This window comes from Gekko japonicus, unplaced genomic scaffold (assembly GCF_001447785.1).
Source record: "Gekko japonicus isolate JY-2015 unplaced genomic scaffold, Gekko_japonicus_V1.1 scaffold411, whole genome shotgun sequence".
Taxonomy (NCBI): domain Eukaryota; kingdom Metazoa; phylum Chordata; class Lepidosauria; order Squamata; family Gekkonidae; genus Gekko; species Gekko japonicus.
This window is the reverse complement of record NW_015160221.1, coordinates 1064360-1089031: the sequence shown is the minus strand read 5'-3', so window position 1 is coordinate 1089031 and position 24672 is coordinate 1064360. Positions and strand designations below refer to the sequence as shown.

The 24672-nt window shown below is 46.4% G+C and overlaps 1 protein-coding gene across 3 annotated transcripts in view; it reads right to left on the bottom strand.

The window, feature by feature from the left end:
* MMEL1 (membrane metallo-endopeptidase-like 1) overlaps nucleotides 1–24672 on the bottom strand; it is a 96021-nt gene that overhangs the window by 10961 nt on the left and 60388 nt on the right. For all 3 annotated transcript variants that reach the window (XM_015411138.1, XM_015411146.1, XM_015411131.1), the window contains exons 9-19: nucleotides 22882–23016; nucleotides 21521–21610; nucleotides 18319–18455; nucleotides 17224–17317; nucleotides 15624–15752; nucleotides 9637–9735; nucleotides 8829–8912; nucleotides 5908–6011; nucleotides 5110–5168; nucleotides 2312–2431; nucleotides 1388–1521 (exon numbers count right to left, since the gene is read on the bottom strand). In XM_015411138.1, the coding sequence (XP_015266624.1) occupies nucleotides 1388–1521; nucleotides 2312–2431; nucleotides 5110–5168; nucleotides 5908–6011; nucleotides 8829–8912; nucleotides 9637–9735; nucleotides 15624–15752; nucleotides 17224–17317; nucleotides 18319–18455; nucleotides 21521–21610; nucleotides 22882–23016 (1185 nt within the window). The remainder of the gene's footprint in view (nucleotides 1–1387; nucleotides 1522–2311; nucleotides 2432–5109; nucleotides 5169–5907; nucleotides 6012–8828; nucleotides 8913–9636; nucleotides 9736–15623; nucleotides 15753–17223; nucleotides 17318–18318; nucleotides 18456–21520; nucleotides 21611–22881; nucleotides 23017–24672) is intronic.

The following is a 24672-nucleotide window of genomic DNA, read 5'->3' as shown; positions in this document are numbered from 1 at the left end:
TTCAGTTCATTCAGTTTGTTTGCATCTCTTTTAGGCCTCTGTGCTACAGTTGTTCAAATATGCACTAATAAAACACTGCAATAAAGCAGTCTTGATGTGACATAAGATTGCACCCAGCTTTTTGTCTGGCGTTTCACTAAGCCGTCCACGTATTCCTGGGCGGGCCCTGATAAAAACACCACACAAAAGGAATCTTTTGTTTCATTGTATGTATAATTCAAGAAGTGTTTTATTAAGGCATACGTGTGCATTGGCGACATGTATATGAATTGAAAGCAAACTGCAGGTGCACAGAGCTGTGTGCAAAATTTTGGAAATGAAAAATGGAACGATAGAAAATTCCTAATGCATCATTTGGTAATAAAGTTAGACAGCTCAGAACTGCAGATTTGGATAAGGAGAATTTCAAAAGCCTTCCAAATTATAGTTGGAATTCTTGCTCTGGAAATCACTGAAGTTTGTGCATTAATGAATTTGAATGATGAAGTCAGCATCCTAACAATTGTTACAATTAATTTCTATATTGGCCAACAGTCATTGGTGAGGATTTTGGCACGATTTACTAAATAATCAGTGTTCAATATATTAGTATTTAAATAGTCTGTATTTGATACCTAAAGAACATCACCAAACCCCAGTGGTTGGAACTGATCATTATTGCATTGAAAGAGACGACTGCTAACCACATAGTAGCCAGTTAAAGCTTTTACCACATGGTGGACTGGCATAAACAACACTTGAATAACCTACTATGCAATACCATGTAAGTTAAACACAGAGAAATGCACTCGTGCAAATAGTTGTGAGAAGGAATAGCGGTGTGATGGCTGCTGCTGACCAAAACTCAACATACACCAAAGGGCACTTAAGCATGTTGATTGCTGGAAACACACCAAAACAACAACAACAACAACCCCCATTCATGAATTAATGTGTCCCTTTGACGTGCAACTCCACTGATCGAAATTAGGCCATACCAATCAAACAGCTAAACCAATCAATCAGCTAAATCAGTTGATTAGACTAAAGCTTGCAGGTGAGCCATATTCTAGGTGAAAATGAGTGAATCTGCAAGCACAATTTCCCCTTCTCACTCCTGTATTCCACTACCCAATCAGCTTGCTGTCTGAAGAAAACTGACATACAAAATAGGACTGAATCGAAATTTTGAGCCAAAGATTTTCGTCACAGAACATTCAGTCTAGTCCATGTGTGAACCCAGGAAAGCCTTTTAACTAATATCCTTTTGGGCCCCAGTTGCCCAGCCTTTTAATCTTTTAAACTGCTACTGCAATAATATTTTGGAGTCTCTTTCGATGCTGTAATTCTATTCGGTTGTTTTTAATAATGTGTAAAAACAAAACAAGCCAGAGGTGATCCAACTCACATTCTGTCCCCCTGCCAGCTCCCACGTATAGTTCCCATACTGGTAGATCATACAGCGAGACTGATCCTTGAAATGTGTCGCAGAAAAGTTGCTCCACCAGTCAAACATGTTGCCATCTTTGTCAAAATTCCTACCTGTTTGGGTGGGCAGGGAAGAAATAAATACAAGGAACTACAGACCCTGGGGAGTCCACAGAGTGTTAGTTTTATGTGGCAATGCAGCTCAAGCATCAGGGTTGTCAGGTCTCCTGCTATGGCAAGAGACCCCCTACTAACAACCCCGTCTTCCTACCACCAATCAGAGCAGCATGGGAGAATTTTTTTTTTAAATCACCAGCATCATGCAGTGTGATATCACTTCCAAGGTAAACCCGGAAGTGACCTCAGATCATTCTAGGAATCACCAGAAAATCTATGATTTTACCACAGAGTTTCTCATAATTCCTAGAGTGACATGAAGAAGAAGAAGAGGAGGAGGAGGAGACTGGATTTATACTCCACCCTTCACTACCCAAAGAAATCTCAGAGCAGCTTACAATCTCCCTTCCCTTCCCCTCCCCACAACAGACACCCTGTGAGGGAGGTGGGGCTGAGAGAGCTCTGACAGAAACTGCTCTTTTTCAAGAACACTTCTGACAGAACTACGGCTTGCCTGAGGTCATCCAGAAGCTGCAAGTGGAGGAGTGGGGAATCAAACCTGGTTCTCCCAGATTAGAGTCCGTGCACTTAACCAAGCGCCCCTTTGGATGTGGACCAGCGCCCACAGCATGCGTCACTGTGGCTGTGTGCTGACATCGTCTGTGTGGAGACTCAGGTTCACACAAATGCCATTCCCACCCTACGCCTTCCGGGGGCGTCTGCACTAACAGAGGGAGGTCCACATTAGGGATTTTTCCTGCGCAGCGACTCATCTGCCCCTCCTTACCATTGTCATCAAACCCGTGCGTGATCTCGTGACCTATCACCATTCCGATCCCTCCAAAGTTGAGCGCCTGTGGTTGGTGCTTGCTGAAGAAAGGGGGCTGAAGGATCCCAGCAGGGAAAACTGCAAAGAAAAAGAAGAAGAAGAAGAAGAAGAAGAAGAGGAGGAGGAGGAGGAGGAGGAGGAGGAGGAGGAGATTGGATACATACCCCACCCTTCACTACCCAAAGGAGTCTCAGAGCGGCTTACAAACTCCTTTCCCTTCCCCTCCTCACAACAGACACCCTGTGAGGTGGGTGGGGCCGAGAGAGCTCTGGCAGAAACTGCTCTTTCAGGAACAGCTGTGCCAGAGCTTGTGACTGACCCAAGGTCACATCAGCAGGTGCAAGTGGAGGAGTGGGGAATCAAACCCGGTTCTCCCAGATTAGAGTCCGCACACTTAACCACTACACCAAACTGGCTCTCTGCACTCACATATACCCAAACATACCCCCCCAAAAGATAGTTATGATGAAAGTCAGGACCGTAGCCAGGATTCTGTGGCTTATGGGGCAATTTTTTTCCTGGTGGGGCTGCCATTATGTGCCATAATGAAGGGGGGTGGCATGTGCCCCTCTCCCTCCCCTCCTGCAAGATTTAAAGGGCCCTCCAGCTGATGGGCGGGCCACGTGCTCCCTGCTGATCAGCTGAAGGGCCCTTTAAATCTTGCAGAAGGGGAAGGAGAGGGGCACTTGCCACCCCCTGCTTCTTCTCAAAATCATGTAAAGGCTTTAAAGGGGGGGGCTTTAAGGAAAGGGGCAGAGCCCTCAATAGCCCCACTGTAGCTACAGGCCAGATGGAAGTCCACACTTCTCTCAAAGGTCTAGCATCGTCTTCTCTAGCTTTGGTGTTTCAGCATAAGAAATCTCATCGGAGACTTAGGGACAGCAAGCCTTGAGTTGTGGAGTTGTGGTTTTCTTCCATTCTGCAGCAGCATTGCTCCAGAATTCTCTCTCTCTCTTCTGCACTCTGCTCCTCCTGAGTGCTACTTTAACCAGGAGAATGTCTAGAATTAAGTCCAGAATTGGTTTCTGTGCTATCTGCTGCAACGTTTAATTCCTTCTAGACATCTGCATCTATTTCCCACTCCAGCTTTGTTACCAACGTACACATAAGTGCATTGACAAAACACAGCAAAAGAGCAATCTTGATGCAATTGTACATACGGACGCATCCAGATTCTTCTTCTGCAGTGTTATAGCGATGCACATGTGTTCTTCTGTGCACAGTGAAAACTGTGGGTGAGGATCAATGATATGGCATACCCAGGGGTCATTTCGTAGAAAAAGAGCTAGGGGGACTCATTAGCATAACTCATTAGCATATGCCACACCCCCTGACATCACTGGAAGTGTGTCCTCCCCACAGCCGGCGGCGACCTGCAGCGGGCACCAGCAGGGAGCTCCAGGCCCCGCCCTCCCGCACCTCACCCGGGGGGATGGCGTCCCCCCGCGCCCCCCCCCAAATGACCCCTGGGCATACCAGTCTTGATTCTGGCCACATCCAGCCTCTGTCAACATTAGGTTGATCAGTGACTCTGGTACACTAAGAGTCCTGACCTTTGCACATCTTGTAACCGCGAGCATCTTAAGGCTAGGAGTAGATAGGTAATTATTATGCTATGCAAGCATTCTAGACATTCTGCTTAAGCATCTGTTTTTCCCTGGTTTCTGTACTTGTAAGCCTCAGTCTCATCTCACGGCGGTGGTGGGGGGGCAGAATGTGTATAAAATAAACTCTCACTGCTTCAAGCAGCAGACAGATTTTCCTACCCCAAGAGATCGTGTCTCGTGTGAGTCCTTCAGAAAACACTATACAGTAAGAACTTGGATACAACAGTATTTACATCACAACTAGATTTTTTTTTTGCAGCATATAACCAAAGTGTACATGTGCATTACTAACAGGGGAGTAGAAGGGAAAATGCAAATGAACTGACAGCTACAGGCAACCTAAGTAAACACAAAATTTAAAGTAATGGCAGAGCAGCGGAGATTCCATAATGCATTGCTTCCACTTTGGAAACCAAAACTCCAAAATCCACAGAGAAATCTGGGAGAATTTTGGAAGCATCGGGTGCATCCCTGCCTGTCCCCCACCATATTTCATCACATTCCGTTGCTTTGAGCAATTTCCCCATGCTCAGCTCAGATAACAGAAGTGACCCAGTTTAGAAGAAAAATGCTTCAACATAAGTAAAGCCTGTGAATTAAGGCAGGGAAAGCACCACTCCAACAAGCATTCAGCTTCTTTTTATTTTAAATATGTGCATGTGTGTATGTGCGTGCATGTGAGTTTGTACGCACCTGGAAGTCATGGTGACCTCTGGTGACCAATGCTCCCTCTAAGCTGTGGAGCCTTGTGAGCAAAAATTCTACTTTGTGAGCTACTAGCATTAAAGCTGTGAGCCAGCGATTTGGCTGCTGCATAAGTTAGTTTGCTCTGAGCTGAGACGAAAATGTGTGAGCCGGAGGCTAAAAAACTGTGAGCTAGCTCACACTAACTCAGCTTAGAGGGAACACTGCAGGTGACTGACCCCTACTGGGGGCCTGGAGGATATTCAGAGAGGGGGCTGAACAAAGCCTATTCCGGCCTCCTGACTGTTGGTATTCCAAGGAGGTCTCCCATCCAAGGACTTGCCAGAGTCGACCCTGCTTAGCTTCCAAGTTCTGACAAGATCCGGCTTGCCGGAGCTATCCAGGTCCCGTCAAGCATTCTGCTCTTGTTTATTATTATTTTTTAAAAATAGAAGATTAATTTACCAATCTGGTTCCGGTTGGGGGAGTAGAACGCATTGACGACAGCAGCGCCAATCAGCCATCTACAACACAAAGAGAGAAGCATCAATATGTCAATCGAGAAGCAACATGTGACCCGATAGCTGGATGCCTAAGGGAGAGGCCCAGTTCACAGAACACTTCACGGGAAAGAAGAAAGTGGAATTGCTGAGATGCAGAAGCTCCTTTTCAAATTAGGCCCAACTCAATAAATAGGATTTGCAACCTCCAGGGGGCACCTGGAGATTTCCTAGAATTGGAACGGATTTCCAGGCGGCAGAGATCAGTTCCCCTGGAGAAAATGGCTGCTTTGGAAAGGCGGATTCTATGGCACGATACCCCGCTGAGGTCCCGCCCCTCCTCAAACCACTCTCTCCCCAGGCCGTAGCCCCCAAATCTCCAGGTATTCCCCAGCTGGCAACCCTGATTTTGCATAAAGGTGATGTAAAACTGGGAAAGGCAGGTTGGACCACCAAAGGTAAGAGATACGGCATTGTTGCCCTGTTTAAACACAGGTTTGGGACTCCATGGAGCTGCGGTGGGAAGGGACCACTTCGGTGGGAAGGGAACAGCGGTCCATGCGCCTTGGTGTTTAGTCATGCTGGCCACATGACCACGGAAACGTCTTTGGACAGCGCTGGCTCTTCGGCTTTGAAACGGAGATGAGCACCGCAACCCTAGAGTCGGATTCGACTGGCTTTCGAACCTTTACCTTTGGGACTCCATGCTGGCCTAGATCGCATGCGCTTCCAGTTAAAGATGCCCTGCAGTCTGAACACTCACACGTCTTGGTCGACTCTCTCTCTCAGCTTTCTCAAGCTTTTCTGCGCCCCGGCTTGGAGGTTTGCCAGGATGTTCTCGAAGTACTCGTGTTCGCTGAAAGTCAGCTGGAGAGAAACAAACAGGTCTGAAGACGGGTGGTGCTTTCTGACCCAGCTGCTGTAGAAAGGTTCGCCCCGTAAACAAGAGAAAGCAAAGGCACTGGAAGGCCTCCAGGTGGCACCTGGAGATCTCCCGCTATTACAATTGATCTTCAGATGGCAAAGATCAGTTCTGCTGGCAGAAACAGATGCTTTGGAGGGGGCACTGTATGGCATTAAAGCCCATATAGGTTCCCCCGCCCCCCGGCTGTACCCCAAAAATCTCCAGGTATCCCAGAGCTGGCAATCCTTGGGTACATGAGTACTTGCATTGGAAAGAGGGTATACCAGTAACTGCATATAGACAAATACAACAGGGGGGCATGGAAGGGCTTTAAGAGGAGCCAGTTTGATGTAGTGGTTAGGAGCTGCAGGCTCTAATCTGGGAGAACCAGGTTTGATTCCCCACTCCTCCTCCATATGCAGCTGCTGGTGTGACCTTGGGTGAGTCATAAGCTCTTTCAGAGCTGTTTTCTCAATGGCAGTTCTTGAAAGAGCTCTCTCAGCCCCACCTACCTCACAGGGTGTCTGTTGTGGGGAGGGGAAGGGAAAGGGATTGTAAGCCACTCTGAGACCTCTTCGGGTAGTGAAGGACGGGGTATAAATCCAATCTCCTCCTCCTCCTCCTGTGGCTGGCCCCTGCTTTCACCTGGACTCTGGTGTTGCTTTCTCTTTCCCCCTCCTGCTGCCTCCAGCTCCGCTTCTCGCCCCCCTTTCTCTGGCTTCATTTCCTCTCCCTCACCTGCTCCTCTCGGTTATGGTGACTCCTGCTGCAAATCTGGGTTCCATTTGGGGTTGCCATGAGAACCAAATATGCTACTTAGACCTTTTTTTTTTTTTTTGCTTTGCCTGTTCATGTACAGACATCACTCTCAACTTTGGGTTTTCTTTTTAACTCCTTCCCTTTTTTTCAAATCAGATTTTTCCAACAGTCTCAGTCCCCCCTCCTCAGGTGTGAAGGTCCCTATACTCTAGCCTAAGGGGCCACAGTGGCTCAGAGGTTAAGACGCTGAGCTGCAGACCGGAAGGTCTGTAGTTCGGCAGTTCAGGAGCTGGGTGCCGCATGACGGAGTGAGCTCCCGTAATCTGGCCCCAGCTCCTGCCAGCCTAGCAATTTGAAAGCAAGAAAATGCAAGTAGATAAATAGGTACCACTTTGATGGGAAGGTAACAGTGTTCCGTGCGCCTCGGCATTTAGTCATGCCCAGGGGTCATTTCATAGAAAAAGAGGTGCAGGAGCTCATTAGCATAACTCATTAGCATAACTTATTTGCATATGCCACACCCCCTGACATCAGCAGAAGTGTGTCAGAAGGGAACACCCACCGCTCAGGCTCCACTGGGCTATTTTGGATTGCTAGCTATTGGGGGGGGGGGAACGTGCAGATCTGTCCTCGCAGAGGAGGGAGACCTTGTACCTGAAGGTGGGGGGGGGCACTGCAACTTACCTGGCTGCTTCTTGCTCTGACTGAGGGCTTCTGGGAGCAGGGGGTGGGGCTTGTTGCATGTGCCTGCCCCCTGGGCTCCTTACTACCGGAGCTCCACTCCGGTGCGCTCCCACAGGAAATGACCCCTGGTCATGCCGGCCACATGACCACGGAGAAATCTTCGGACAGCGCTGACTCGTCGGCTTGGAAACGGGGATGAGCACCACCCCCTAGAGTCAGATTTACTAGCTTTCGAGTGAGGGAAACCTTTACCTTTAATATACTCTAGCCTTTTTTATATGTTCTTTTAGACAGATCACTTATGTCATGGTGTATAGTGCCGTCAAGTCACAGCTGACTCAAGGCAAGAGAGGGACAGGTTTGCCCTTCCCTGCCTCTGCAGAGCAGCCCTGGACTTCCTTGGTTGTCTCCCATCCAAATACTAACCAGGGCCAAGCCTGCTTAGCTTCCAAGATCTGGTGAGACCAGGCCCTCCAGGTCAGGGACCAGAGGTCATTTCGGGGGGATCGCGGGGGATCGCCGTTCCCCTGGGTGAGGTATGGGGGCGGGGCATGTGACGAAGCCCCGCCCCCCGCTTCCAGCCGCCCTGCTTCCGGCCCTCATTCAGCCAGGAGGAGGCAGGAGAAGAGGGAGGGTAAGTTGCTTCCTCCCTGCCTCTCCCCACCCCTGCCTGCCTGGGGCCAGGGAGGGCCTTCGCGGGGCTTCCTTGCACTCCCGCCGGCCTTGCAGGTCCACCGCCGGACCCCTCATGGGGCTCGGCAGTGGAGCTGCAAGGCCGGCGGTGGCGGCCGGGACCGTTGGGGGCAGGGTGTGTGGCCTTATGAGACACTTCCGGTGATGTCAGGGTGTGTGGCCTTATGAGACACTTCCGGTGATGTCAGGGTGTGTGGCCTTATGAGACACTTCCGGTGATGTCAGGGTGTGTGGCCTTATGAGACACTTCCGGTGATGTCAGGGGGTGTGGCATATGCTAATGAGTTATGCTAATGAGTTCCCCTAGCTCTTTTTCTACGAAACGACCCCTGTCAGGGACATCTACTGACGTCAATGATTACACTTAAGGAAGTTGATCAAATGGATCAAAATGGATTGCTCCCCAAATTTGTGTCTGAAGATTCTTAACCAGTGGAGTTCAGAATCAATAGAGGAGACCCAGATGGAACTCAGTGAGAGGCCATCGCTGACCCTGAGCTATGTGGCTGTGAGGACCAGTGAGAACTGTAAAGCACTCTGTCCACTGAGAAGTGTTGGAGAAGTGATTGAGGTATAATATTTTACAACATGACAGTTTGGGGAGAAGGGAAATGGCTGCATCCTGTGACAGGCTTCAAACTTACATTTGTATATTCCTGGTCCAGCTTTTCATTCTGATCTTCTAGAATATAATCTGGATAGCCTATTTGCTCTTTAATTGCAGTGGCCTGTGAGAAAAATGCAAAAGTTCTTCACTTCCTGTATTTCCCCCATGATCAAGAAACCACATATTCTTTTGATTTGTTTTACCCTCTTTGATCCAGGGGGGGAATCTGAGCCGGGGGGCGGGGGTGTGATGTCACAGAATTTTGGATGGGAACAATATCCATTTATCCATTTATTCCATTCTTTTTGTGAACACAGATATATGTTCCTGGCTACCACAAGCAATCCCCTGCCTGGCTGATACAGATGCAGAAAGAGGCTACACATTTCCCACAGCACGACACTGTGTCCTGTCTGAGAGTTTGCTTGCTAAGTGCTTCAAGAGGCCCTCTTTTGCAAGAGCAACTTGTCACAAGATTTGACTGCTAAAATGTTAAGACGTATAATTTTCAGATGTTCCTGGGCATTAAAACCAATTTAGTACCCTTAATAATCTGGGGCCACAATTTGAATCATGCATCCTGGGGAAAAGCTGTGCAAATGTCCTGTTCAAAATACATCAAGTCATCAATCTGCATTACACACCGTAGGTACCCAATTTCGACAAAGTCATCTGGATAGACTCCCAACACCCCCTTGCTTGAATCATTCAGTGGGACTCAGACCATCTTTGTATCTACGATAAAAGGCCGATCTGTCTTTTTAGTTCGATGAAAAAAGAAAGCTCAGTCTTGTTGAGGTCTCATTCCTGATACTTGGTCTTAGGCGGGTTCATTTGTCTCTGACCTTTTCTTGGGCTTTCGCTTTTGATGTTTCATCCATCCACTGCAGTTCATCCAGCGTCTCAATAAACACTTCGCGGATCTTGTCAATGAGGTCTCGGACCTTAAATAAAGATAGATGGGGAGGTAGCTTTTTTGTGCTGTGCCCAATAACGAAATGGCATGCTGCAAATGAAGATCAATCGGATGCAGGGGAAGCTAGTGAGAGGCATGTAAGAGAGGCATGGAATGTTCTTAATAAGGTTGTTAGCCCCATCCTAGCTAAAGATATCCTAGACAGAAGCCAGTTCATGGCATTCTATCACCCTCGCATGTTTCTGAAAATCAGACTCATGGGACTCTTTCTATAGCAGGCTTAATTGTCAATAGTTGGAATCAGTAGGGAAAAACAATAGCTTTGGTCTCTGCCTCGATACTTTCCACTGCATGTAGGGCAAAAGCAAAACATTCCACCTTAGACATGGAGAGGTCAGCAGTAGAAAAGAGCAGAGGTCATTTCGGGGGGGAACGCGGGGGATCGCAGTTCCCCCCGGGTGAGGTGCGGGGGGCGGGGCACATGACGAAGCCCCGCCCCCTGCTTCTGGCCACCCCACTTCCGGCCCTCATTCAGCCAGGAGGAGGCAGGAGAAGAGGGAGGGTAAGTTGCTTCCCCCCCGCCTCTCCCCACCCCTGCCTGCCTGGGGCCAGGGAGGGCCTTCGCGGGGCTTCCTTGCACTCCCGCTCGGCAGTGGAGCTGTAAGGCCGGTGGCGGCGGCCGGGACCGTTGGGGGCAGAGTGTGTGGCCTTATGACACACTTCCGGTGATGTCAGGGGGTGTGGAATATACTAATGAGTTATGCTAATGAGTTCCCCTAGATCTTTTTCTACGAAACGACCCCTGGAAAAGAGTAAGAGTCCAGGAGCACCTTAAAGTAAAGGTAAAGGTTCCCTTGCTTGAAAGACAGTCGAATCCGACTCTAGGGTTGCGGTGCTCATCTCCGTTTCAAAGCCGAAGAGCCAGCGCTGTCCAAAGACGTTTCCGTGGTCATGTGTCTGGCATGAGTAAACACTAAGGTGCACGGAACGCTGCTACCTTCCCACCGAAGTGGTACCTATTTATCTACTTGCAATTTCTTGCTTTTATTTATTTATATTTATTTATAGGTTTAATTTATACCCCGCCCTCCCCGCAACGTTGAACTGCTAGGTTGGCAGGAGCTGGAACTAGAGACAGGAGCTCACTCTGTCATGCGGCACCCGGGTCTCGAACTGCTGAACTACTGACCTTCCACAGCCTGCAGTTCAACGTCCTAACCACTTGAGCCACCACAGCTCCTTAGGAGCACCTTAAAGACTAACAATATTTGTGGTAAGGTTTGAGCTTTTCTGAGTCACTGCTCACTTTTTCAGCGGTGACTCACATAGAATCATAGAGAGTCGGAAGGGGCCAGACAGGCCACCTAGTCCAACCCCCTCTGCTCAGTGCGGGATCAGCCTAGAGCAGGGGTGGCCAAACTGTGACTCGGGAGCCGCATGCGGCTCTTTCACACCTAATGCGTGGCTCCCGGCAGGGCAGCTGGGGAAGCTAAATATCATTAGCAAACAAATATCATTGGACAAATAAATATCTTTCTCAATATCTGCTTTTACTGCTTTTGTTATTATTTTTGGCAGTCTCGTTTAATGTCAATAAAAAGCAAATTTGCATATTTACCAGTAAAAACGTGTAATATTTGTTCATGTCTTGCGGCTCTCAAACATTTGGTGTTTGTGAAATGTAAATTTAAGAAAGAACCTGAAATATTACTTTTGGGACTTAAAATGGAAGAAGTCAACATGGCGAAAAGGACTTTGATGTGGTACATGATTACAATTGCTAGAATGACATATGCTCAATGCTGGAAGCAAGACAGAACTCCCAAAATTGGGGAGTGGATAAAGAAATTACTTTTTATGGCGGAAATGGACAAAATGGCAAGAAAGCTTAGAAATCTGGAAGCAGAAGAATTTTTCGCAGACTGGATAGACTTTAAAGAATATTTAGAGAAATATTGGGATGTAAAGAACAACTTAATTTGCTTTGATAACTATTGAAAAAAGAATGATATTAGAAGAAGGATAAATGTCTAAGAATAATAGTTGAAAGATATGTTACCTGTAGAATGTGATTAACGAGTAAGGGGGAAAAGGAGAGAATTTAAGAAGTGGGCTGGAGGTTGGAGCACTGGGAAGTCAAAAGGGGTGGGGAAATAGGAGAAAAGGATGTATTTGGCCACCCCTGGCCTGGAGCATCCCTGACAAGTGTTTGTCCAGCCGCTGCTTGAAGACGGCCAGAGAGGGGGAGCTCACCACCTCCCCAGGCAGCCGATTCCACTATTGCACAACTCTGACTGTCAAAAAGTTTTCCCCAATACCTTGTAATTCAATTATTCCATTCGATGTATGGTGCTCTCAGGCAACTCACTAGTTTTGAATTTTATAGAAACACTCTTCACCGATTAGACGCAATGACCCACATACTCTCAATGCCCTCAGTTCATTGTTCTAACATAGATATACCCTCTTCAATGTAAGCTATTATTAATTGTCAACTTCAATGCATACTGTTTTTGCACGTGAAAATTAAATAAAGTGTTTAAAAAATAATAATAATAAAAAAGTTTCCCCCAATATCCAGCTGGAACCTTCCCACCCTTAATTTAAACCCATTATTGTGAGTCCTATCCTGGTTTCCATTTGGGGAACCTACCCTACTCCTCCCCTGCCACAAATTTTGTTCGTCTTTAAGGTGCTTCTGGACTCTTACTCTTTCCTACTGCTACGGAGAGGTCAGCGCTGGAGCATTTGCTTTGCATCTGAAAGATCCCCAGTTCAACTGTAATCTACTGGGGGAAAGGACTTTAGGCACCAGGCAGAGCTGAGCTAGATGTGCCAGTGGTCCAACTCAGTTTCAGTCAACTTGGGGAAGGAACGTGCCCCAGTAAAACACTGTCCCCATTGTTGTCTCCACTGTCTCTTTAGGGAACGTATTTCAGATGTTTTTAAAAATGTCAGTATGAGAAGTGTACATAGACACTCAGGTGTGGGTTTTTTCCCCCCAGCCCTCCAGTCCATTTAAGCAGTGACACCAGGGAAACTGAACCTGCAGACTTCTCCATGGAAGACACACACTTTACCACTAAGCCACAACTCCCTCTCTGTTCCCTGTGCTGACAACAGGCATTTCTCATAGCAGATCTGCATGTTGGTGAATCTTCTGTTCACTAATAATCTGTCAAACAATATGCATACATACGAACACATAGAATAATAGAGTTGGAAGGGGCAATACAGACCATCTAGTCCAACCTCCTGCCCAATGCAGGACCATCCTAAAGCATCTCTGACCAATATTCGTCCATCCCCTTCTTGAAAGCTGCCAGTGAAGGGGAGCTAACCACCTCCCTAGGCAGCTGATTCCACCTTTGAACCATTCTGACCGTGAAAAGGTTTTTCCTAATATCCAACTGATAACTTTCTGCATCTAATTTAAACCTGATGCTTCTTGTCCTATCCTCTGCCGCCAACTGGAACAGCTCCTTGCCCTCCTCCAAATGACAGCCTTCCAAATATTTAAGGAGAGCAATCATGCCCCCCCTCAATCTCCTCTTCTCCACACTAAACATTCCCAAGCCCTTTAGCCTTTCCTCGTATGCCTTATACTGAATAAGCCCATGAAGAGAGGGGAAGAGGAACTAAACCAACCAAACAAAAACCTCTAGAGGAAGTTTAGAAAACTAGTAAATGGCCGAAAGTTAAAAACATCAATAGGTATAGGCAAAGGTACACGTGTTGATTTCAAAGACGTATAAAAACCTTGTAGGGGCCCAAGTAAAGCCTCATAAAGTAATCAAAGTGACAAATGCACAAAGAGAACTATGTATGACCTGACCTGACATGTAACAGGGGCTTTGTTGTATGTTGTGTTCTGTACTATTTGACCTCTGAAGAAGGCTCTTGTGGGCCGTAACGTGCCAGGTCATACATGGTTCTCTTTGTGCATTTGTCACTTTGATTACTTTATGAGGCTTTACTTGGCCCCCTACAAGGTTTTTACACGTTTTTTAAATCAACACGTGTACTTTTGTCTATGCCTATTGATGTTTTTAATTTTTGTCCCTGTACTTGTTTTCTAAACTTCCTGTGGAGGTTTATACTCGGGGCTTTTTTTTTTTTTTGGAAACAGAGGTGCCAGAACTCTCAAGAGGGGAATGAAGTTTTCAATCTGTATACTGAAAACTCATAAACTTTTAAACATTTTAAAAAGTATTTTGTCAAAAAGGTTCCGGAACTCCGTTCCGGTGCGTTCCGCCAGAAAAAAGCCCTGTTTATACTAAATCAGACCATTAGTCCATCAAGGCCAGTATCGTCTACTCAGACTGGCAGCGGCTCTCCATAGGGTCGCCAGCTCTGGGTTGGGATAGGCCTGCAGATTTGGGGGTGGAGCCTGTTGAGGGCGGGGTTTGGGGAGGTTAGGGACTTCAATGGGTTATCATGCCATAGAGTCCACCTTCCAAAGCAGCCATTTTCTCCAGGGGAACTGATCTCTGTCGCCTGGAGATCAGTTGTAACCCCAGGAGATCTCCAGCTACCAACTGGAGGTTGGCAACCCTAGCTCTCCAGGGTCTTTCACCTACCACCAGATTAGGCTTCCCAAGTCCCCCCGGGGGGGGGCGGGGAAACCCCCACCCCAAAGGCCTGTTCCCTGCCACCGTCGGATTGGGCCCCGAGGGGAACTCCTCCCCGATGTGCGCGTCACCCGGAAGTGACGCGACCATGCCGGGCACGCTGGGGGCAGGGCCACAACCATCTGAGGGAAAAACTCTATGGTTTTCCCTTGTATGGCTGTGGCCCCGCCCCCAGTGTGCCTGGCGTCATCATGTCACTTCCAGACGCCGGCCGGGAGCCCCCCGCTCCCGGCGAAAATCCACTTGGCAAAACCCTACACCAGATCCTCTGACTAGAGATGCCAGAGACTAAAACTGGGACCTTCTGCATGCCAAGCAGATGCTCTACCACTGAGCCACGATCTCTCTCCATATATCATGTATACTTTTGGGGGGGCATTGTTTCTAATTCTTGTAATCCTAGTCCCATTGCATTCTTTATTGCGATGGCCTATGCTGTTCAATCATATTGTTTTATATGGTGTGGCATGTCTTGGGTCTCAGTGAGAAAGGCGGGCTATAAATAAAACAAATAAGTCCTTAAATAAATCCAGTTCCGCTGCCTTAGAGGAAAAATATCAGAAATAAAAAAACCAGACCCTTAAGAGTCTTTGCTGAAATACATGGAGAGAAATATCTAGGCTCGAGAACCAAAAAGGTTTACAAACCAAGTACAGGGTCAATTACTAAAACCAATATTATAACCTAAGTAATATAAAAAAATGCACGTGTTTATTGTCAAAGGGTTAAAAACAGGAATGAGCCCAGCTGTAGCCTCACTACAGAATAAGAATACAATATACAGAAGTGGGAACTATTGCGAATCGGCCCATTTCGGCCCTCAGTGGTCAAGCAATATTTGTACATAAAGGCTGATGATACAATAATAAAACACTTTACGATTTGATGTAGGATCAAAAAAAGAGTTTTATAATACAGATCAATTCACACAAGGCACGAGAATGTTTGGGAGGCCTCCTAGAATCTAGCCTTGTGCCCTAGTAAGATGCATACATGCCGAGTAATATTGCTATCGTATGCCTTCTGATTTTGGTCCAGGAAATACATATGCAAACAACTGATCAGAGCCCATGTACCATAAATAATATAAATACATATGAGCATACAAATTATTTTTAGTAATTGCCCCTATGCTTGGTTTGTAACTAACTTTTTTGGTTCTTGATTCAATTTGGGGGGGGGCTTATCCCCCCCTTCTTTCCTTTCTCTTTCAGAAATATCTGGCTACCTGGAACAGAAATGCTGGGGAAGCGAAGGGCAAATAAGGGAGGGGAAAAGAACATACCATTCTTTTGCTCTTTCCAGCGAAAGTCTCCTTAACGTAAAGTGCTCCGACGGCAGTTTCCATGTTGGTGTTGACATAGCTCACGCACTCGCGCCACCGGGCTTCCTCCACCATGGTACCATAAAGTGCCTTGGAGAAAAAGGTTTGATCACTTCTGCTGTCATTCAGACTAGAAAGACAGAGGGGGGTGCAGTATGATATGAATACAAACAAAATAGAGCTACTGCAAACTGTGCATATTTCAAACTTGTATTAAATGCAATAACAATATATCAAAACTATGTTTTACAGAAAACTGAAGCCAGTGATGGATGGATGTTGACGAACTCCCCCGGAGTTGATATTCGTTTCGAGGCGTCTTTTTCAAACATCAAACCTCATGCAAGTGTGTCTCCACACGGTCTCCACAAGGTCACAAGTCTTCCAAATTGGATTTCTCCTTAATTCCTGTACATTTTGGTGTTATTCATAAGATCGGCCCGCATTTGATATTGTGATTGAGAACATCTTATGATGACTTGTGACCTTGTGGAGACACACTTGCATGAGGTTTGGTGTTTGAAAAAGACGCCTCGAAACGAATATCAACTCCGGGGGAGTTCGTCATCCATCCATCATCATTTATAAACATTGGCTTCAGTTTTCTGTAAAACATAGTTTGATATATTGTTATTGCATTTAATACAAGTTTGAAATACGCACAGTTTGCAGCAGCTCTATTCTGTTTGTAGTCATTCAGACTAGGACAGGCCCCCTCCTTACTGAACCCAGTCAGTCAGTCAATCTTTATTGCATTAGCAACAAAATGCCATAGCAACTAAAAGTAACAGTAAAAAAAACCCCACTCAACAAAAGACAAACCAATAAAGGTACATTGCATAACATCAATAAAACTACATATCACAATACGGTTAAAACAATAATATCAGTATTGACTTATAAGAAATTTAAAATTATCTAATGACAATCATAAAATAACAGCACCCCAAAGAGTCAAGTAAGAGAAGATCAATATAACTCAGTGCTCATCTTTTCTTTTTTCCCCCCAGAATAGCAGCAACAAATCTTGCCACTTGGAAAGTAATAAATTTATCTCTATCTGACAGTAGGAATACTAATTTCTCATGATCTGACCTACCAAGAAGGGAAGATGTAATTGTACGCAGGAACCTATTTCGTTCATTCCCATATTTTACACAATGAAATATGACATGGAAGAGATTTTCAATAGAAGTTTGATCACAAGAACAAACTCTTTTCCCAAATGGTATTCTTTTAAAATGATCTTCAATGGCCAGTAGTGGTAACATATCAACGCGTGCTCTAGTAAAAGCCTTTCTATATTTAGGATTACTTAGATTAACAAAATTCAAAGACAATATCCAAGGTGGGTGAAATAGCTGTTTATAAATCCCAGAGATTTTCAAGTCACCTATCATACCCATATCAGCTTGCACCCACTGATCTAACAGTTTTTGCCTGATAAGAGACATAGCAGTATGAAATCCAAGAGATCTTAAATAGTCGACTGATTGGCCACTATCCTCAGAACAAAACCACACCAAGACCTATCCTTCATTTCCCCAGTGAGGAATGTTACCTTCCTGTAGTTTGCCCGGGCATCTTTGAAACGCCGGCTCAAGCCGCTGACCCTGTCAAGAACCAGTCGCCAAACCAAGTAGTTCTGGATAGTGCTGGGTGCGAAAGCAGAGAAGAAATCGGCAACTTGAAAAGGGTGTGTAAAGTTTAATCCTAATGGGAGACTGCATGCATTAGCGAATCGGCTGCTATCACCGAGTGAAGTTTCAGTTGCAAAAATTACAAAGCCCTGTAACTGGATAACCAAAACGTCTCAACTGAAACGGGCGACACAGGAAGAGTCAGAATTAGAGATGCCACAAATATCTATGATTATTCTTTTTCCAAAGTCTTTCTTGAGATTCCTCTGATGGGAACCTTCACATTCAGAGGCACTAAACCTCTGAATCCCAGAGCCAGGAGGCAGCATCAGGGGAAGGCCTCGGCCTCTATGCCCTGTTGTTGGCCTTCTAGAGGAACTGCTTGGCGACTACGTGAGACAGGATGCTGGACTAGATGGACCCCTGGTCTGATCCAGAAGAGCTCTTCTGATGTTCCTACGAAGGCCTTGGCCTCTACGCCCTGTTGTCGGCCCTCCAGAGGAACTACTTTGCCATTGTGTGAGACAGGAGGCTGGACTAGATGGACCACTGGTCTGATCCAGCAGGGCTCTTCTGCCTAAAATTAATCTCTAGAGACAGTCTTGAATACCTGCTGGCTTTTGGTTTGTTATTTCTCAGCCCTACTCAGACCCACAGGGCCATCCTAAGCAGAGTTACAGCTTTCTAAGCCCTCTGACGTCAACAAGCATAGAAGGATGCACAGTGTTCTCAATGACTCCAAAATCCCCAAGTTGTTTTTGCTTCCCCTCTGGGTAAATTGGACCCATGAAACTTTTATTGTTACGTCATTTCCTGATTCCTCTGCATAGGATTGCACTCTTAATCTACAGAGAATTTCCCAAATTGCCACCTTAAGCTTGTAGATGGGACTTCACTCTAGCCTTTTATTACAATCGTAGCAGCAATTTGGGATTTTTTTACTGCTGGGTCAGCTTGGTGCCTTTTGTTGGTTCTCTTTCCCCCACTTGGATCAAAAACCCTCTTGGGATTGCTACCTGGCTGAATAACTGGAGATGATAGCTTTTAGTTCCTGGAGATATGGCACTCCATGCACAACCACCTCCTCATCAGAGCCGATCTCAATGTTCACTGAAGCCATGACACCTTGGATAAAAAGGGTCCAGTTAAACCCCTAGAAGAGAGAGACAAACACCAGCAAGCCTTTAATCTAGGAAGACCTGTGGAAACACCATTTTCATCCATCTACAGTCCTCTTCATCCCCAATACCTGAGAGCCAGTTTGGAGTAGTGGTTAAGTGGTTAATCTGGGAGAACCGGATTTGATTCCCCACTCCTCCCCTTGCAGCTGCTGGATGACCCTGGGCAAGCCATAGTTCTGTCAGAGCTGTTCTCTCAAGGACAGTTCTGGAAAGAGCTCTCTCAGTCCCACCTACCTCACAGGGTGTCTGTTGTGGGGAGGGGAAGGGAAAGGAGTTTGTGAGCCGCTCTGAGTGAAGGGCGGGGTATAAATCCAATCTCTTCTTGTACTTCTTCTTCTTCTTCTAGAATGCTTTCTCAGTATATTAGCTAAGCTGCTTTATACTGAATCAGAGCATTAGTCTATTAAGGTCTACCCTGATCAGCAGGTACTGCTAAAGTCATAGGATGAGGCCTTTCACATCATCAACTACCTGATCCTTTTAACTGGAGATGCCAGGACTTGAACTTTGGGACCTTCTTAGTGCGAAAGCAGATTCTCTACCCCTGAGCCACAGTCCCTCTGAAATAATATATACATATGAAGCTGCTTTATACAGAGTCAGACCACTGCTCCATCAAAGTCAGAACTGTTGTCTCTAACAGCCACCACCTCCTTCCTGGTCCTTTTCCCTGGAGATGCCAGGAATTGGACCGGGGACCTTCTGCATGCCAAGCAGATGCTCAGCCACTGAACTACAGCCCCAGAAGGTGCTATAAGGCCTGTGAGCAGCGCTACAGTGAATAGATTGGGCTGAACTAGCTAACCAAGGGCTGGGCGCACGTCAGAAGGGCTGAGATCAGCCTCTGCCGGAATGAGGAAGGCAGGAGTGCAGCAAGTAGCAGGAAGCTTTCCAAGTATGAAACAAATGCTATGATGGACGTCTCCACACTACCCATTGTGAAGAGTCACAGTCATGGATTCATGCTGAAAATTTCACATGGACTTTGGGGGAGGGACTGCAGCTCAATATTAGTGCATGTTAGTCCCATACTCTATCACTGGTCTCCCATTAAGAGTGTCTCAAGTAGCTAGAATGAGAATGACTACTGCCCAAGAACTTGGCGAGCCACAGACAAACAGAGGAGATAGTCTGGGGGCTTTTCCGTATTTTCATTTTCCTCTTGTGTGTTCCTGCTCCCTCTAGTGGTCAATTCTATATTACAGCACTTTATATCCGGCATAAAAACCTGTACTTTAAATCTGCAGGGAGATATGCCTGACATAAAGCGATGTGATATAAAATCGGCCACTAGAGGGAGCAATACACATGCAGAATAGGAAAAAACCAACAACCCCAACACAACAGAAACACATAAGAGAGGAAAATGAGAATTCGGAAAAGCCCACAGACGGAACAAATCTAGAAAAAGCTTGAAACTCAGGAGCACTGCCAATCATATTTATAATACGATCTTCTTCACTTAAAAAAAGGCCCTATATAAGGCAGACAGTTCTAAGATTAGATGGACAAATACCCTGACTCAGCATAAGCATCTGCAGCTGTTCCTATGGTGTTCATTTGGATTATGTTTTCCTTTTGCAGGAACCTTTCAGAGGTACAGGGTCACCAGTATTCAAGTCCAGGAGCACCATAAAGACCAATAAGCTTTCCAAGGTAGAAGCTTTCGAGAGTCAAAACTTCCTTCGTCAGTCTGAGTTTATTCCCTGGAAATCTTGGTCTTTTTAAGGCCCAGTCTGCATCTAGCATTTGCTCCGCTGTTTTACCAAACCCACGCTCAGGGCTGGCTCACTCACTAGGCGAACTAGGCGATCGCCTAGAGCAGGCTGGCCCTTAGGGGCGCCAAACTGCACCCGGCCCAGTACTCTGGGAGTTTCTTGATTATTTCTGTTTTTCATTCTTCCTAAAATGCATTTATTTTTGAAAAATGGTGGGTGCACGGGGGGGGGGCAGAAGGGATCCTCGCCTAGGGGGCAAAAAAAGGCCACACTGGAACAGAAACTCCCCTCTGCATTGCATGCCACTTTCACTTTGATAGATTGTTGGATTCTGTGGCATTGTTCAGACTGCAATGCCGCTTCCACTTCGTTGGATCTCTCGGTTTCATGGTAGCCGTCTGCATAGATTTATGGATGTTCTATGGCCATTCAGGGGCGACTCTACAATCAGTACAGCGTTGTCCTGGGGTATTTAGATGTGTTTTTGAGCCGCCTCTTTTTCTGTTCCAGTGTGGGTTTGGTAAAACAGTGGAGCAAATGCAAGATACAGATTGGGCCTGTGTTGCTAACAGACTTGAATCTGGTTCTTTCACTGCAGACCGTGATGGCTGCCCACCTGAAACTTGCTCCCCTATGTGCTGCCAGGCTCGATGCGAAGTACTAGCGCTGACCTTTAAAACCACAAATAGCTTGAGAGCCAAGCACCCGAAGATCCAACTTCGCCCACATCAACTTGCCCAGGATTTAAGATCTGCTGGCAGCACACGTCTCCCTCAAAGAGCATCTTGTGTCAGGGAATTCTCCTTCTGCCAGAAGAAAACAGATCCACGGGATCCAACCCAAGATTTTTTAAAAAATTTCTGCTTCTGTGATATTCATAGCTGGTGCGAACAAGTTCATTTTGAAATGAAATGCTGCTACTTCAGATAGATTCTATTTTGCGGTTCCAGGTGTGCTGTTATAATAGCTGTTGTTTATATTTTTCACGGCTGGGGACCGTAAACTGTTTTTGTGCTATTATTTTATTTTGTTGGGTTTTTAAACTGCCTTGGGTGTTTCACTCGGAAAGTGAAAGACAGGGGGTCTCTGAAAACAATAAAGGGACTGAACTGAATGCTGAGCCGAAAGAGGTCCCAAGTGAGACACAGGAAAGAGGAGGCTTTCATTTGATCGTGGGACAGACGTGGCTTCCTGCCCTCCACAATCTACTCCTACCGACTTCAGTGCTTATAACCATTAATGATAAAAACAGAAAATGCTTGGAAGCTGCACTGTTAGAATCGAGGGGGGCAGAATGGAAAACAGCCTTAAATTCTTACATTCAGCTCAAACCTTTCCTGGAGTTCGGCAACTGTCATTTTGTTGTAAAGCAAAGTTACATCATGCCTTTCTTCTGCTGGAACCGTAGCCTAGAAAAGAAAGGAAGGAGTTGCCAGCAAGCTTTGGCTAATATGAAAATCCAGGGAGTTAGAGCCCCTCAACTTGGAGGAGACATCTGCGAGCTTCGAGAGAAGCGAAGTTGATTGTCAAGAAGACAATCACAATTTCTCAGAAGGGTTCTTTTTGAATATCCCCAGTGAAGAAGAAAATTACTTTTGAGAGTTTGAGCCCAGAATACTTAAGAGACTGTGTACTCCTGTATGAATCTAACCTGCACACGGAGATCATTATTGGTAAAAATGGATGGCCATGCCCAGTGTTCCCTCTAAGCTGAGTTAGTGTGAGCTAGCTCACAGTTTTTTAGCCTCCGGCTCACATATCTTTGTCTTAGCTCAGGAAGGATGTCTCCAGAGCAAACTAATTTATGCAGTAGCCAGATCGCTTGCTCACAACTTTAATGCCAGTCGCTCGCAAAGTAGAATTCTTGCTCACAAGATTCCACAGCTTAGAGGGAACATTGGGGTTTGTGTGTGGTGTTGCCAAGAATGGTTTCTCAATCCATTTGTGTTGGTGATGTCAAAGATGATACTGGGAAACTGGGTAGTTTGTGACAAGGTAGCTATACACAAAACGCTCACAGTATTGTAAGACTTACTAGTATCCTAACTAGGTAAAAATGGTGGGAGGTCATTGGATGTGCTGCTCAAAGCAGCCAGAGGAAAGGGGGTGGTGGTTAGGATTAGGGTTAGGTTTAGGAAGGATTAGGGTGGTGGTAGACCCAAATGATGATGATGTGGCACTTGGGAAGGAGTTCCCCCTCATTCTCCCTAATGTTTTCCCCAATCTAAAACCCCATCCAATGATGGGTCTTCTTCCATCTTGGCTCGTCTAGCTCTGAAAGAATACATAATGGTCATTGATGTAAAAGAAACAATGATTACAACTTCTTGTTGTAGAGAGAACATGCAGCAATTTTTTTGAAAGAAGGTAAGTATTCAGTGTGTCATCACAATTTTGGAATTAGGACTGAGATAGATCGCAGTTCCAAGAGTGGATCAATCTGTAAGTCTACAGTAGGCTATAAAATAGTCAAAGTGTAAGGCCAATACCATGTTATTAGCACATGGGTTTGCAGATTCTAAACTCTCTTCTGGTTCTGAGTTTTCCACTACGATTTATTAAATGAAGAAGGGCCATCCGACCCAAAGTCCAGACTCGCTGACACGTGCATTTTCAAACATTTTTTGTCCACACACCCCTTTGGATTTACCCACAGACTTCCCACAACTAAAGTACTTACATTTGCGATATCCGTCTCAAATGCCATGACTGCTCTAATTTCTCCTTCGACGAAGGCATTGTCTTTGGAGACATTCAGATCTTCTCTGATCATTTTGGCAACGGTGATCATGTACTGCAAGTAGGCTTCTCGGACCTAGGAAGCAGGCCAGAAGGAGCCATTTTGAATTGGCATATATGGATCGGGGTTGGCCAACCTCCAGGAGAGGCCTAGCAATCTCCTGGTATGACGACAGATCTTCAAATGGCAGAGATCTGTTCCCCCTGAGAAAATGGCTGCTTTGGAGGATGGTGGGATTGCCAGGTCCGAACGGCGAGCCGGGACACTCCAGGAGAGGGGAGAAAAGAAGCATGCCATGCCTAACTCACTTCCGTGGACATCGGGGGTGATGTGAAGCTAATTCTACCATAGAGTTTTGCCCAAAGACCAGAGCATCACCGATGTGCCTATCTCACTTCTGGGCGACAATGGCTGATTCCACACTAGACCTTAAATCCTGGTTCAACCCTGTCCCTGAACTTACATTCTACACTCCACTCGAGTTCACCCCTGTAATTATCTTGGGGTATTTTTTGTTTCCACATTGCATTGAGGTCACCCCGGTTTCGCCCCACACGTCCTGGGATAAACGGATGCTATTATAGGTAAAGGTAAAGGTTTCCCTTGCTCAAAAGCATGTCGAATCCAACTCTAGGGATGCAGTGCTCATCTCCGTTTCCAAGCTGAAGAGCCAGCGCTGTCCAAAGACGTTTCCATGGTCATGTGGCCGGCATGACTAAACGTCGAGGTACACGGAACACTGTTACCTTCCCACCGAAGCGGTACCTATTTATCTACTTGCAATTTCTTGCTTTCAAACTGCTAGGTTGGCAGGAGCTGGGACCAGAGATGGGAGCTCACTCCGTCATGCGGCACACTCGGGTCTTGAACTGCTGAACTACTGACCTTCCGGTCTACAGTTCAGCATCTTAACCACTTGAGCCACCAGGGATAAATGCAAGGTATTGTGTCGTGAGTTGGACTCTGATAAAACCAGGGATGAGATCCAAGTGCGGAAAGGCACATTGTGTTTGGGGCAGTAACTCTCCCCCACTGGCCAGCGCTAGGGGGAGTGCCGGAAACCGGGGGTATCCTGTGCTGGGGGGACCTGGCGACCCTAGAGGATGGACCCTATGGCATTATACCCCACTGAGGTTCCCGCTCCCCAAATTCCACCCTCGCTATGCTCCACCTCCAAAATCACAGGTGATTTCCAAACCCAGAGCTGGCAGGCCTCATTTGAAGGCTGTCCACGGGCAGCAAACCCACTGGGGGTGATGTGTGGTGGTCACTGGGGCAGAAGGCCAGAGAGCTAGAGAGCTAAGCAGTGTGATAGGAACGCTGAGGGAAAAGGAGATGGAACCAGCTAGGTCGATAGGAGGAGAAAATCCCAGCTTTTGTGACAAAGGAGGAGGTCATGAAGCAAGGAATCAGTGAAGAACCCTCAGAATAGAGAAATAGGTAGGTTTCAAGTTGTTTAATTGTTTGGAATATGAATAAAATGCACTTTTCCATGAGATATCAGCAAAGATCTATGGCGTCTGTCAGTTATCCCTGTGCCTGTGGCACAGTTTTGCCAGAAGAATGAGAGGCCGGAGCAACTTTAAAATTCATACTGAGCAGCTTGGTTGGGACAAATCAAGAGCAGGAAAGGCAGGTTTTTAAGCAGTGACACCTGTCCCCTGTCCATCCCCCCCCCCCCCCCCCCGAGCGGAGGGATGGTACAACTATCAACTTGCAGCTGACATGATG